This window comes from Triplophysa dalaica, chromosome 3 (genome assembly GCF_015846415.1).
Source record: "Triplophysa dalaica isolate WHDGS20190420 chromosome 3, ASM1584641v1, whole genome shotgun sequence".
Taxonomy (NCBI): domain Eukaryota; kingdom Metazoa; phylum Chordata; class Actinopteri; order Cypriniformes; family Nemacheilidae; genus Triplophysa; species Triplophysa dalaica.
In genome coordinates this window covers 20,815,782-20,831,309 of record NC_079544.1, presented here as the reverse complement: position 1 = coordinate 20,831,309, position 15,528 = coordinate 20,815,782, and the positions used below count along the sequence as shown (strand labels likewise).

General features: G+C 38.6%; 1 protein-coding gene across 1 annotated transcript in view; it reads right to left on the bottom strand.

Moving 5' to 3' along the window:
• The window catches only part of LOC130417379 (ephrin type-B receptor 1), a 179,417-nt gene that overhangs the window by 15,594 nt on the left and 148,295 nt on the right, over window positions 1-15,528 (bottom strand). The window contains exons 8-12 of the mRNA XM_056742920.1: window positions 14,060-14,168; window positions 12,839-12,903; window positions 8,709-8,894; window positions 7,737-7,984; window positions 5,459-5,674 (exon numbers count right to left, since the gene is read on the bottom strand). Coding sequence (XP_056598898.1) covers window positions 5,459-5,674; window positions 7,737-7,984; window positions 8,709-8,894; window positions 12,839-12,903; window positions 14,060-14,168 — 824 coding nt within the window. The remainder of the gene's footprint in view (window positions 1-5,458; window positions 5,675-7,736; window positions 7,985-8,708; window positions 8,895-12,838; window positions 12,904-14,059; window positions 14,169-15,528) is intronic.

Here is a 15,528-nt window from a genome sequence, read left to right as displayed (position 1 = left end):
GACTTGGTTCCCTTTATATTGACCTCTTGTCTCTTGTCTTGTGCTGGTTCATTGTTTATGTCATGTGGGTGAGTTCCTTTCATGTCAGTGAGTCTAGTTTATTTTGTTGTGATGTGTTACTAGTCTAGTCCTTTTAGTTTAGTTAGTCTTTGTTCCTGTTACTGTTCTTGTCTACTCTGTTGTTCTTGTGTTACTCACCTGTTATTTTACCCCCTCGTGGGATTTTGTTTTGTGTTTTATTAAACTCTGTTAAAAACCCCTTAACCCCCTGTCTGCACTTGGGTCCTCTGTCTCCATGTCCATACCACCCTTAGTGTTTCATGACATCCAGTGCTTAAAATCTGTCAAATTAATTTATATAGGCCCGGTTTCAGAGACAGGATTTAGTTTAAGGCTGAACCCTTAGAGAAATTTGAATATTTAAACTACTTTTATAAAAATGCACTAGTAAAAGATTACTTGTGTGCATCTTGATACAAAACAATGGGGTTGATATACTTTAAGTTGTATAAAAGGCGAGTTCTTTTCAGTTAAGACTGCTAAAACATTCATTTTGATCTGGGATTATCCTTAAACCTTGTCTGTGAAACTGGGCAATAGCCTTTTTTTGTTTCAAAGCAGCGTTAGAAAACACAGAAGAACACAGAGTACAAACCGAGAAAACCATCCTTAAAGCAGTGTAAATGGAATTTGCAGCAGATAATGTAATATCAGCAGTCTGCCGGTGAGCAAGCCAACACAGCAACAGTGGCAAGGACCCAAAACTCCAATGATGAATAAATCCCGAAAAAACTGGGAGAAACCAGTCCCAGAAAGGAGTGCCTGTTCTCCTTTGACGCATTACAGCTACAGTCAGGGACTTTTGAGGAAAATTTACTGTGTAAATGTTTAACAGGGAGAGCCGATTTACATTTGTATGATTTAGGTTTATAATCTGTGGAAGACATTGCCGTCTTCTCAAAATAGAGTCCCAAAAATCACAAAGATAAAACTTATTAAAAGAATGTAACATCACAATTTTAATTGAAGCTGACACCAAAGATGCTACAGGACTTTAACATCTCAAGATAGAATCATAAGAAATTAGTATATAATTTCAATGGTGAACAAACAGAAAAACTGAAAGAATGTCACAATCCCTAACTTCAGATAAATGAAGTGGAAGAAAGGAAGACAGAGAGGGCCGGGAGTCTCTCAAATTCAGATTCCACCTCATTGTAAAAAGTTTTACTTTCTGTCTGTAGCGCAGCTGCGGCACTTGTCATGCGAGCGGAGTGAGCTATGTTTCTGTGCTCCTGCTGAGAGAGTAAAGGACATTTCTTTATTTTTTTCCATTCAGTTTCACCTCCCCTTTCTCTGTCATCTCCTTCAGGACCAGACATCCTCCTGTTTGGGGTAAGAAAGTGTCTTTGGAGAGCACCGAATGGATTTTGACTATACTCAAAGTCTGTTTACGGAAGTCCTGCCACTCGGTGGCCATGTTTGCAACGCCCTCTGGGCAGTTATTTAGTCAGTCCACAGTCCTATCTACTTGAATAGGGGAAGGCAGATAGTTCTAAAATCGCTGGCAAAAAGAAAAGAATAACAAACATCTGTATTTACATTGCGCTGACATGACCTAACCACCATCTTTATCTTGAGATCCTAAAAAAAACAAGCAGAACCTCTACAGCAACCTATAAAAATGTGCATTTCATGCCAGTCTGTTTGTTTCTAAATGGCATTCCGACTCTACCGCCGAGTCAACCATAGTGCATGATGGGAAACGTTTAGACAACTGTCTTTTTGACTCAAGCTGGTGTCCAGATGGAAAATAAAGAGATATTGGATGAATACAGAGAATGATGAAATGTTGAGAGAATCGACAGGGTGACAGTTAAACCGACAGACAGTCAAAAAGACTGACAGAACAGTACGGATGGATGGATGTGTGGATGCATGTGTGGATTGTGCGTGAATCACAGGGGATTAAGCATCATGTCTTCCGCAAATCTTTGAATAAATTCTATGCCGCCATCAAAGGCACTGAAACCCTAAAGTTGTTTCCTCATTTCTCACGTCAGTTTTCCTCAGTGCATTGAACTCTATGGATCATAGAATCAAGATACAGCCATTTAAAGGAACACTCTTCTTTCTTGGAAATATTCCCATTTTCCAACTCCCCAAGAGTTAATAAATTGAGTTTTACCGTTTTGGAATGTATTCTGCCGATCTTCGGGTCTGGCGATAGGACTTTTAGCATAGCTTAGCATGGATCAGGGGTCTTCAACCAGTATACATAATAGTGCTAATGTAATGTCTTAACATAATATTGCTGTGACAATAGGGCTGTTTCTATTTAAATAGCTCCATTTACACATTTAGTATAAGGGGGTATAAACCGGCCTTTTACTTCCGTATTATTGTTTGTTTATTGTTGATTAAAGTTTGTTTGTGTGTTTGCCGGTTCCCGCCTCCTTCCTTCCCTACTGTGAACATTGTTACAAATACCCCTGAATGGGAGTATTCCTAATCAAATCGGCATTGAAATTCGCAACTTTTCTTTTTCTTCCTGTCTTAGTACACGATATAACTATAGAAGAGTCTAGTTTTAAATAGGAAAAATATCGAAACTCTTTTGTCATATTTGAACGTGATGCTACTGGTCTAATAGATCTATGCTAAGCTATGTTAAAAGTGCTATTGCCAGACCCGGAGATCGGCAGAATACATTGCAAAACGGTAAAACTTAACTTATTACCTTTGGGGAGATGGAAAATGAGGATATTTCCCAAAAAAGTGGAGTGTTCCTTTAAGTTTAAACCATTTCAGCTTTGACTCTATTTATCAACTTTCAAAGCGTAGCCAAAGATTACCTGACAGTTCGCATGACGCATCACTACACGCAAAAAATTATAAGAGAGAGGAGAGACGGATCCTGTGTGTCAAGTATGATATGACATCAAAGGCACATCATGGCATTGAGAATAATCATTGCACAAATGAACACTTATCTATGCAAATGAATTAGGCCTGTCATTTAAAAAAAAATTGGTAATAAATTAATGAATAAAACACATTCTACAGACAATGCCTCACCAAATATTACAGAGAGCAGGTGGCTAGACAATACAGGTAGAGAGAGATGGAATAAAACAGAATGTTGAAAAGCGTTTTTTATTGACCTGCTTTTTTTTGACACAGCATCTTAAAAAGTGACACTCATGGAGTGAGAAACTGGAAAATGACTTAAAACTGAAAAAAGAGGATTGCCGTGGACTGTAGGTCAGTGATAGACTGCTCAATGATATTAAAAACATTATATATTGATTCCAAAACAACATCTGAGGTGCTTAGCAAATCTTTTATATTTGTTTGATTTATGTGTAGTCCTTCGCCTACTCAAGAATTATTAAACAGGCAGGTTGATGATGTGTTAAATCAATCATCTTTCTCATCCTCTGGAGAAATGGCCCTGAATGCAGCTCAACATAGGTGGGAAGGGGGAAGAGAATGGAGGAGAGGGCACCAGGCGAGGATGAATTACACAACGTGTGCGACATCTGTAGTATCTATCACCCTTCACACAAACTCTAACATATGAGAGGTCAGATGTCAGATCCAAGGCAACCCGGTGCACAGACCAAATGCTTTTCACAAATACTTCAAAATAATATAAAATCAATAGAACTAAATAGAAGATTCATATATTCTCCTTTGAGGTTTTAATACAAAAGTAAGGAGAACAGCAAAAATCCTCATCCGGCCAACGTCAAAGGATGTGACGTGGCGATGTACTTCAGTAAAAAAAAAGAGCGCGCCCCTATTTCCGAGCGGTTTTGCCGAAAAGACTTGACATGTGAATCAGGCATAAAGTTTGTCCAGCCACCATTTTGCATGTTCACACGAAAAACCCCAGCCAACTTTAGTAACCGGTGAGCAAAAACTCATTTGATCTCAATCTGTACATGGTATTGTATGAAAACACCCCTTTGGAAAATTAAGAATGATTTTACTACAGGTCAAACCAGATACACATGTTTTTACTATAGCTAAAACCAAAAAAACACAAAATTTAAAATCGATTCAGTTACTATTCAGAACTAATAATCGGAACTACTGGTTACTATAGTTAAACCATGGTTATGTCAATAAAAATCAATACACTAAAACAATCTTTGTCATTAATAAGTTAAACAATTTGCTTCATGTTTCTCCCTAGTATTTTTACTCCACAAAACAGTTTTGAAAAGCTAAAAGGAACGTACCTTGATATTTTGAATATACACCGTATAGCTCTATGCTTAAAAATGCACTTTATACGATAACATTCACCATGTGACCTGACCATTCATACCATACTTCATTTGGCAATAATTGTTTTGCTTCAATTATGTCAAAAAAATGCACCATGGATTGTGTCGTTGCAAAATCATAACCTAAATATGGCTAGTAAACAAGTAAAAAAAGCAATACCCTGGGGTAGTTAAATTGTACCCCCATCGGTAAGGAAGACAGGAATCATATCTGTATCACACCTCTGTTCACACCTTCGCCGCATGTTCCTGTCAATCAGCAGTCACCGCAGGATATCCTGTTTCATGATTGGCAGCTGGACCTAATGAGCTTTCACACATTTTAAGAGATGTAACGTTAGCTAAACATTCCCTGTCTGTTCCTTCTCCTCCTTATCATCCTCCTCACATCTCCACTCGCCGACGTCTTTGCTATCCGCCACCGAGGAACCACTGGAGTGTAAAAGAGGCGAAATTGTTTGCTTACAATGCACGGGACATTTCGCCGAGACGTCTGAAGTGAATCTAAACACGTTCGGTGAAAGGATGTGACCCAGGGCTGTTGTGCGGTGGAGTTACGCTTGGAAACGGTTGACACCGTTAACAGTGTGCCTTGTCAGTGCACTTGGGCTTTGAAAGCGGCCTGAATACATTAATCATAGCAGGGTCAGATATCACGAAGACAAAGAATTATATGAACCCCCCCTTAATACGAATATGGCAAATCCACAAGTTCGAAAATATCAAAAGCTCAGAACGGAATGTCTAAGTGTCAGGAGAAAATAGTATTTCATATTAATATTAAAGAACGGCAGCACAGTAGGGCTAATGATGCCCTGGATGCCTATTAATGATACATAATAGAGAATTTGGGAGCACTGAGAGCTCCATTTGGGAGGCAGGCCATTGGAAGTCTCGTCACTTGGCGCTGATCAAACATGTCTAGAATTTTTTTCCAGGAAAAAGCTGACATCCTGTCAGAAAGACAATGCAGTGTTTTTTGGAAGGGATTTTAGGGAATTGATGAGAAAATGAGGCCGATGCATGAGAAAATGAGTGCCGGGTCACAGGAAATGAGACAGCTCTTGCCTTTTTCAATTATCTCCAGTTACTGTGCCAAACATGGCACCGATTTCCCATTCAGTTCAAATGAAATCGCTTGACATGCCTGAACAAAGTCTTACCAGCGAGCTGGTGTAGGTGGGATCGGAGGTGTCCTCTTGCAGATAGCGGGACAGGCCGAAATCGGAGACTTTGCACACCAGGTTGCTGTTGACCAGGATGTTGCGGGCGGCGAGGTCTCGGTGGACGTAGTTCATCTCTGACAGGTACTTCATTCCAGCTGCGATACCCCTCAACATCCCCACCAGCTGGATCACTGTGAACTGCCCATCATTTTGCTACAACAAAGACACAAAAGCACAAACATCACAAGATGTTCACCAGATTATGGTTATACATAAAGTTTGGCCTTTGACTGATTATAATGTTGTTTTAAGATCAATAAAGGATGTTAATGACATGAGGTGCTATGTGGCCCCTCATGTCTAGCTGTGCAACACGGTTCTACCACTGCTATGGCTGTCATGATATCATGATAATTTTGGCCATCTTGAGATCTCAATTACTAGACATGATTATGCATTGAACTTGAAATAACATTGATAACTGAATAAAAACAAAGACTGATATTCAATAATATAATACATTTGATTCATACAATAAGGAAATAATTTAATAAATAATTAATAGTGTATTCGACCAAAAAATAAGATAAAGAACTAATGCATACATTGCATACAACAGTGGTTTCTAATGAACAACACGTGGAAAAAATAGATACAATAAAGTCTTAATACATACACTAAATATAATTAAATTAAATTATTTGTATGATAAACAAAATTAATTCATTTATTAATTAATAAAAACAGTGGATTCAACTGAAAAAAATCGGAAAAATACAAGTATATAAATACATACATTTAAATATTAAACTTATTAGAATTTTTTTTATAATATTTATATTTAAAGTAAACGTATGCATTTATACTTGTATCTATTTTTTTCAGTAGAATCCACTGTTTTTTCAATGCAAACATTTAAATAAATATGTAAAAACACAACAAAACAAAAAAACACAACAATAAATAAAATTGAAAAGTTTGTTCAACCCGTGGGAAACTGAATGAGGAACAATAATTATTTTACCTTGATTATTTTGATAAGAATCAATTATGATTAATTGGACAGCCCTCTCTACACAACCGCAGTAGATTTTCAATAACAGACTCTTTGCTTGACCATCTCTACCTCTCGGTTTTCTCTGCATGAGAAGATATTCAATGTAAATTTGTGTTGCTGCAGGGATGGTCTGATACGGCTGCTTTTGTCATACCAGATGACAATCGTTGCATGATGGACTCTCAGGGCAGGGTATTGTTTTCTCTGTAAGGTCAGTCTTCAGACTAAAGCTGTTTGTTTTTACACTTGGATAGCTCGATCCCAAACACATCTGGATTTTACTGCTTTCCCTTGCAGGTCTCTTTTGATATTGTATCATTTGTTTCTGGATGTTACTTAGTAAAATGTAGTAAAATTATGCCAGTCTACAGCCGTTTCCGACGCTTCACATTCACAGCTCAGGTGAAATGGCTTTCATATACATTGCAAACCGTACTGGAGTCAGCATGAATCGTAGGGTTTATCAAACTTGGGTGTGCATCAAGAAACCACATCCAAGCTCAGAAAACAGTTTTGACACCACTGTTTTTCCCCAAGACGGAGGTCCATTCTCAAGTAGCGCTGGCCCACAAGCTGAATTTCTTTTTGTTCTGAAAAAACTGTCCTTGCAATTAGTGTTATATCAAACAGCTGTAAGCCTTTGAGACGTGGTTAACTTTTATCTTGCAAAGGCAAATTTATAAAATCATCTGCTCATACAAAAACAGAAGCTTTAATCATTCAGGAAAACGAAGATCTTGTGCATTTACGTGATGATGAAAGACTCATTCCCTCTTTGACACATTGATTTTAATTTGTTAGTTAGCTTCACCTTCCTCTCATGCTCCCATCTGTTTTTCACTCTCCTCACCCGTAGTTGTGTCTGAAACATGCTTAAAACACACAGCAGGGGACCTGAACAGCTCCTTCGAAACATTTGCCTTAACTTCAGTACATAGCCGCCATGTTGCACAACTGAAGGGATGCCTTTGAACCGAACGCACGAAAACAAACAGTGGATCGATGGCGTCGCTACTCGGATGTGGTGGATTTCTAAGCCGACTTCAAAGAGCCCTTTATTGTGGCACCAGATCAAAGCTAGAGGAAAACCAATCCAAGAGATTGGGAAAAAATGGGCTGAACATTGATTAAGCACTATGTTTTTCTACGCCGGAGAAAAAAAAAAGGAGTGAGATTGTTAGAGAAAACAGACGGGTATATGTGGGATCTTGCACTTACCCTAAGGAAGGAGTCAAGAGCTCCGTTCTCCATGAATTCTGTGACGATCATGACGGGCCGGCTCTTGGTGACCACGCCCTCCAGACGAATGATGTTGGGGTGGTCGAACTGGCCCATGATTGACGCCTCTGACAGGAAGTCCCGCCTCTGCTTTTCAGAATAGCCCGCCTTTAGAGTTTTGATGGCGACGTGGATTTCTCGTTTCCCGGGCAGTTTGAGTCGACCTTTGTAGACTTCCCCAAACTCACCTGGAGAGTTAAAACAGAGTTTGTTATTACAAGCATTGTCCTTCATTTTAAAGTGTTTTTCAATGTTTATTTAATTTTCTATACAGCTCAACATGTGTCAGGCTATACCCAGAACATCTGTTGACACAAGGGTTGCGGGTTCAATCCCAAATTACTGTAACTCACAGAATTTTAGCTTTTGACCATTTTGACTTTAATCATCTCAACACAAGGTTGCAAAATGGTGACTGTCCCTACTGTGGATTGGTGGCCACAGGACTCTTATCAAATCAATAAAGCTCAAAACAGAATAGGCATAAATGGACAAAGAGTAAAAGGTTGGAAGCAAAAAAAAAACGTTCAACTTTCATATCAGTTTTCGAGTAAAATGGTTGAGTCAATTTGGAATTATCCGTCTGAAATCCATATGAAGTGCATGAGTGGATTAACCGGAGCTCTCTGGACCAGAGCAGACTGCGAGACTGTAATGCATCTTCCACCATGACTCTCGAAGGAGACGATAAAAATGTCAGAGACCTCCAGGTTGCTGGTTTACGTGTGTGTGTGTGTGTCTATGCAGACTATAAAAGGATAGGCGTCTGACAATTGAGATAAAAACGACAAATGTGGTAAAACCAAGACTGACTTTCCCATCTTTGGTGTTACATTTCAAATAAATACAGTTTTGAGATTGCGGGATTTTGATGCACATGAATACACATCACCATGCACAAACATCACACACCTGCCCCAATAACTTCTTCGATTTTGACTGTCGAGACATCGATTTCTTTGGCAAACTCTCTCACGGCTTCATTCGGGTCCTCATAGGTGAAAGGGTCGATGTAGATCTTCATCCCAGGAGAGCCAGGCAGGGTCGGGCAGCCCATGGGCGTATGGCAATTTGACAGATCAGGTCTCAGAGTCAGTTCTAGAAGAAATTACAATCACGCAAATTTACTGACAGGTTCTGAAAACCCATTTCAAGAGAAGCTGTGGAATTAAAAAAGCATCAGGGTGAATCTATTACTGTGCGATTTAAACAAAAGGATATCATAAGCAGTGAATAAACAAATCAAATCTGGGAAGCTAAACAAAAAGCAATCCAAAACAGAGTGAAATACGAAAATGGGTTATAAAAAATGATTACAACACCCATCACCTTTGATAACAAAAGCGCTTTCTCATGCAAACACCAAAACAGAGTAAATAGAATAGAGAGCCAGTTTTTGTCAGAATTGGTTACATTTAAATCAAAAGCAAATTATGTTTATCACCTTTTTAGTACGGTTTTAGTAATCTTCTTAAATGTTTTTTAGTCTGAGATCAACTGAATCTGACACACAAACAGCAATGAGTTTTGTTTAACAAGAAGTTACATAATATGCATTGTTTTGTTTAGTACTATAATTTTTATCTACCGCCAGTCATTACAGTCTTTATCCTCCCTCTTTATTCTTTCTTTATAAAGCATTTCATATTGATGCCTGGCGACTATGACATCATTAATAAGCAGTGGGTGCACCAGACAGCTGCAGTGAATCTCTCTCTTTCCCCGTTTCTCCGATAGAGCCGAATCAAATTCTCGTCTGCCTGTATCCCCCACAGGACCTCATAAACAGATAAAGCCGACACACCATCAAACCGCTCTTAATGGCAGAAGATGAAACTTCATGTGTAAACATCAGTGTGTGCGTGTGTGTGATACAGAGGATACAGAATCCAATCACAAACATCAGAGAGGAACCGCAACCCACACAAACGAAACATATATAACGCCAGCTCAAGCTGGAAGTGAAAGACCCCAAAGCAGGTGTGAAAGCTGATGCAATGAAGCTGAAAGACATGGGCGAGAGGAAGGGGTGAGCGCTGACTCGGTTGAGGAGGGTGCGGAGGCGAGGGTACGACACTCAGCGTGATACAGAAAGACTTCGAGCGCAATAATGACCTATTCTGTGCACACTCTACTGACAACACCAGGGAAGAAAAGACATGAAGCTCAAGGACAACATCTATTCCATATCTCATTGTTTACAATTCATGAATGTATGGAATTCTAAAGACAAAACTTCACATTTGTTATAATATTTCAAATCACATTCTTTTACAAAAAGAAAATATGTGTGGTGCTTGACTGTATGGCAAATCTGCCATTTAACGTTATGGTGCTGGGTGGTTGCTAGGGTGTTGCTAAGGTGCTCAGGGTGCAGAAACAACACATATCGTTTGTATTTGCATCTATTTGCAGAAAATGAACTGTAGAAACAGGTTGTATTTTTTCAGACCTCAAATACTTAGATACAGTTCGACTTTTTTTGATGTGATAAACCGGATTTTTATCACAGTTTTCATGAGTCTTGTCATGTTGTCAGTCTTTCACAATGCTGTTGGAGGACTTTTCATCACTCCTGAGGTTTGATTTTGTTGAGATTCAATAGACACTGACTGGAATGACCACAATACATCTAGCAATGCTGAAGATATGAAAATTTAGTAAGGTCTCTTATGTTTTTCTCGGGTGTAAATGTTAATATTTTGTAGTTTCTTGAACACTACTTCTCTTCCTATCCACTGAACCCTGGAGAGAACATTGAGAGACACACAGACCCTAATGCATCACGCTCTGGTAACAGTACGTCCAGGAATCTTGAGGAGACATTGCACCATAAAAACAGGACAGCAATAACTTGTACATAAGGGCTTTAGTCTAGAACAGGGAAAATGCAAAGCAGAATTTTGACAAAAAAACCCAGCCGCCTTATCTGGAGACATTTAAATGTGACAGAGAGACTGTTTCTTTTGAATGCACTGAAATTCACTTCGGATGAAAGCCTCAGCCGTATGCGTAAATGTTAATGATTTGCACACATACAAAGATGTCTGAACTGAGTAATCACCCAGTTTCAGAGCGTTTGAAAGAAAAGCCATCTCTGACGTGTCCAGACCCAGATACATCAAAGACTCTGTCTCGGGTTAAGAAGCTTTGAGAAAATCAGCCTGTTTGTGCTTTTATCGTGAGAGTTCAACACAGTGTAAGCCTATTTAGATCAGATTAGCCACACCTCACTGATCTATCAGCCGAGACTGCCAAAAAATATAAAATGAAGCCAGCTTTCTTCAAAATATCTCTTTTGTGTTTTGGAGAAGAAAGAAAGTCAAACGGAATAAAAGAGTAAATGATGACAGGATTTTCATTTTTGGGTGAATAGCCATGCTTTATGTACTACCATGTGACTGCCTTTCGACACTTAGCTTTTAAATCGGTATTTTACACAAAAGTGTATTTCCATTTTATGTCCAGTATTCGTTTTTTCCTTCACTGTAATTTAGGTCTTTTAGATCCTTAGGGCGCTCATTACAGAGCGAAAGAGACGTGTTTCAATTCTTTCCAGATTCCAGCTGACTGACTAGCTTGACAACAGTGGTTTTAAATCAGCAAAATAAAGGCAAAGAAAGAGCTGTGCTTTGGTAAAAACTGACAAATGGACAAAATAAAAGCATGTAATGAATCATAAAATTAGAAAAGATTCAAGCAATATATTTGTAAGATATTCGTTAAATAATAAAATTGGCCTAAAACATTTACAAAAATATGTTTCTGTAGCTCAATTGGTCGAGCACTGTATTGACAACCCAATGGTCATGAGTTCCCCATTAACGCACATGTTGATAAAATGCCTTCCATAAATGCACTACAAGTCCGGATCGGAAACGCAAGCCCGTCCAAAGATATTTTGCATTTTGATGCGTAGCAAAGTTTAAGTTTGGTAAACTCTGACCATCGAATTTGTGTCACTTGAGTGCGTCAGACCAGTAGAAGATCAAAAACGTCAGACTAGCTGTCCTCTTAAATTTACACGACACATTAGCATTCACAGACAGACGTCAAACTTGAACCAGGTGAACTAAGCATGGACCTGAGCACACTGGTCCGACATCCAGGGCCGGAAGGTCACACCATGAATAAACTTTCTGGTAGTGAATCAGTGGAGACCAGTCACCAGCAACATCTGGAGCACTTAGAGAATGAATGCTGACACAAATTACCATCCATTTACATTTAACAGTGTGTGTGTGTGCGCGCTCTGTGAAGGTGGGTGAGTCCATCTGGGATTGTGTCATGAGTGTCAAACTGACTTCAGTTTGCATCATGTAAAACTAAAACCAGCACATCCCTTAGTGGGAAAATGTTCTTAAAGTTTGTACTCCACACACACCTTGCAGCATCTTAACCGTTCTTCACGTTTTAATAATGCTAATGTTTGGCAGTGTCGGGAAGTTCTGTGACATTTAATCCAATTATATTCATAGTTGAGGGCTCTTAGCTTTGTTTTATGTCATATGCATTGACATTCAAGAATGGATACATTTTAATATAGTAATTACCCAAATACTCTTCAGAACACCAATATCAGGTTTCCATACACGTCAGTTTTTTTCTCATGTTCACTTTCTCTTTGAAAATTGTTTGCTTCATGTTCGAGTTTGTGCGTCACATCATTTGTTTACTTTGTTGGCTGAACTTAGATAATTACATTTTTGCTGATCGCCCACCAAATCCTCCGAGAGGTTACGAGAGAGGAAAGAGAGAGACTTCTCGCTTTCTAATAAGCCTTAAGCTTTTTTCAGGGCTATCAAAAGTTGACTGGAAGGAAAAGCCGCTTTAGTTTTAGCATCAACAAAATGCTCGGGCCTGAAGTCATCCCTTCATTCCTCTCCAGCGCTACACAGCATCCCCCGGCACTTCCTGTACCTCAAATCCCTCTCCTTCTGTTTTGCCCTAATTCGAAATCCTTTTCAGGATAGGTTTGCCCTGGAGGAAGGGGGCGGGGTCAAGTATAAAACAAAGGAGGAGGAGTCTCATGGCTTACTCACCTCTGCCGGTGCTGTAGTGCTGTAGCTTGTCGCTGTATATGGCCTCCTTATTGTACGCCCGTTTTCTACAGAAGAGTGTTGAAAAATGAAATTATTATTATATCTGGATTATTTTAACAAAACGAAATAAAGCATGCATCTGAATAACATGTTTGGAATGTTTTTGTTTGTCTTTCTTCGTCGAAGATGTGTTTGGAGGTCTGGCATTTTACTAGGGATGCAATTCCTTTTCTTGGTCTGTTGTAGGTCTGTTTTAGTCATGAGCTTTTGGGACAGACTGGTGGTGTTTTCAGTGATGTTTTTAGTTATGTATGGTGGTCTCAGGTATTCCTTTGTAATTAAAATTTTGGATACAAAAATAGAATTTCTGGCAATTTTCAAGAATTGCATCACTTCGCCCATCCACATCTGTATCCCAGATACAATAAAAGACTAAAACCCAGTTTTATGGCATAAGATATTTTCATTCTTTTAAGAGATTGTGATTGGCCTTCATGTGAGGATTACATCATAAAGGTAGTGCACATAACTGGACATCCCAGAATACTCCAAAAATGTAAATATGTGACGCAAACGAAGTCCCAAATCAAATTTAGATACTTAAGCTACAGACTTGAATTGCATTATAGATGACAAAATATCAGACCAAGAGACATCTGAAAACTATGATGCAACTTTTATTTAACCAACAATTCTCATGAATTTACGGTATGTGGTGTTTGTGGAAGTAAGGATGCACAGGTGTCACAAAAACACCTGGGAAACAGAAACTGAAAGTTTAAACAATTCATGTGAAAACATGTTGTTTTATCAATTCTTTTTCAAAATGATGTCCTTGCTTTTTTATATTTTGTTATTTAAAGCAGTTACATTCATACATTTATCAACTGTGGCGTTTGATGTGTTTCCAAATTTAGTTTGGCCTCCTAGCAAGTGCTATGAGGTAAAAAAATTACAAAATTTTCATATTTGAACATCTGATTATTCTGCGTTTCTGACTGGATTACTGTCACGGCCTAAAGTATCGATAAATATTTGCAGCTGCCATCAAAACAGTTTTGGCCGATCTGAGTTACACAACAGTTGAATGCTTTTTGTAATAATCCATTCAGAAACACATTTAGATCGTTCTAAAAGACAACACAACCATCTGTCTCTCCTAAAGTGAATGAGGATCATGCACCAGCAGCCATACGTCTGCTTCCATAAAGGCAATCTCACCTGCTACAGACTATGGATATGGCCACCAGAGACACAATGAAGACCACTCCAGCCGCGGCGGAGCCCGCAATCAACGGCAACTGTTCCCTCAGCTCTGATTTATAGTCGTCTAGACGGAGAGAAAGAGAGAGAGAGAGAGGATGCATTAGGCTACAGAAACACGGAAATGGCCACTGCCTATAGAGATGAAACAAGATGAAAGAATGTAAACACATGAAGAGGACCTACTCAGGAAGAAGAAGCGTGTTTCAAAGACTGCCTTTAAAGCTCAAGGGACAATGAATGAGAAAGAGAGCTGCTGCAAAATGAAATTATTGTGGAAAAACAAAAGACGAATATAGATGCTAAAAATGGTCAGGTTTGTGCTTTAAGTTAATCAAGGAGAAACGAGAGAGAAACTGCTGAAACAAGAGTCTATGCTGGTTTCCTGGTCTTTAAGATGATCTTCCAGTCTGACCAACAGAAAAATTACAATTTTTTTCACAGCAAGGGCGATTCATGGAGCCTCTCAACAGTTCCCGGATGTTACTAGCAAAGCATGGTGCTGCAACGAACGATTAAGATAAACTTTCAACACATTTCATGTGAATTAAAAGAATAAACCGGACTTTCTGGAACTATTTGAAGACACATGAAACACATGACGAAAAATTTTGAACTTCAGTTCAACGGCTCTGGCTAAACCCCGCCTAAACTCACAAGAACCTGTTTTTCAAGGTGGCTAATTCGGATGAGTTTGAACAAAAACGTGCCATTATTAGAAAAAGCAATAATACAGCAACTCATTTAAATGTATGCCATACTTAAAAGATCATACTTAAATGTTTGAACGGGATAGCAACGTTGTAAAATAGTCCAATTTTAGCACGCACACACATGCATTTTAATAACATTTGTCACAAGCTGTTTTTAAGAAAATGAAAACATTATTCTACAACTAGACTTTACCACTAAAACATCTCAGTGGTGTTTTGACCTTCCATCTGTCAAGCCCAGATTATCTTCAAATGTCCTTCACAGCTCTCACTTTCTTGTGATTTGCTTATATTTTAAGTATTTGAGAAAAGCATGCGTTTGAATGTTAATTAATTCATTTTTAATTAGTTACTTTTTAATTAATCTTTATGTAAATTAACTCATTAATTACAGTAATTAGCTTCATGTTGCTATGGATTTATATGCTTTTGTATTACCTTTGTGGTGTTGTGTTTGTATATAACATAATGTAATATATTATAATGTTATATATAAAACAAATGAAATTTGCCATAAAAAGTGAAAAGGACAGCTGCCGTAACATGATTAGCTAGTCTACGCTAACAACCTTCCCAAGAAGGTTCTCAACTGGTTTTGCCAGAGGACCAGCTGGGAAAAGTAAAACCAGACTAGCCTGAGCAAGCTGGGAGACCAGTTAAGATCACCAACCGTGTCTCTCTTTGTTTTCCATCAGGATTTCTACATTCGGCATA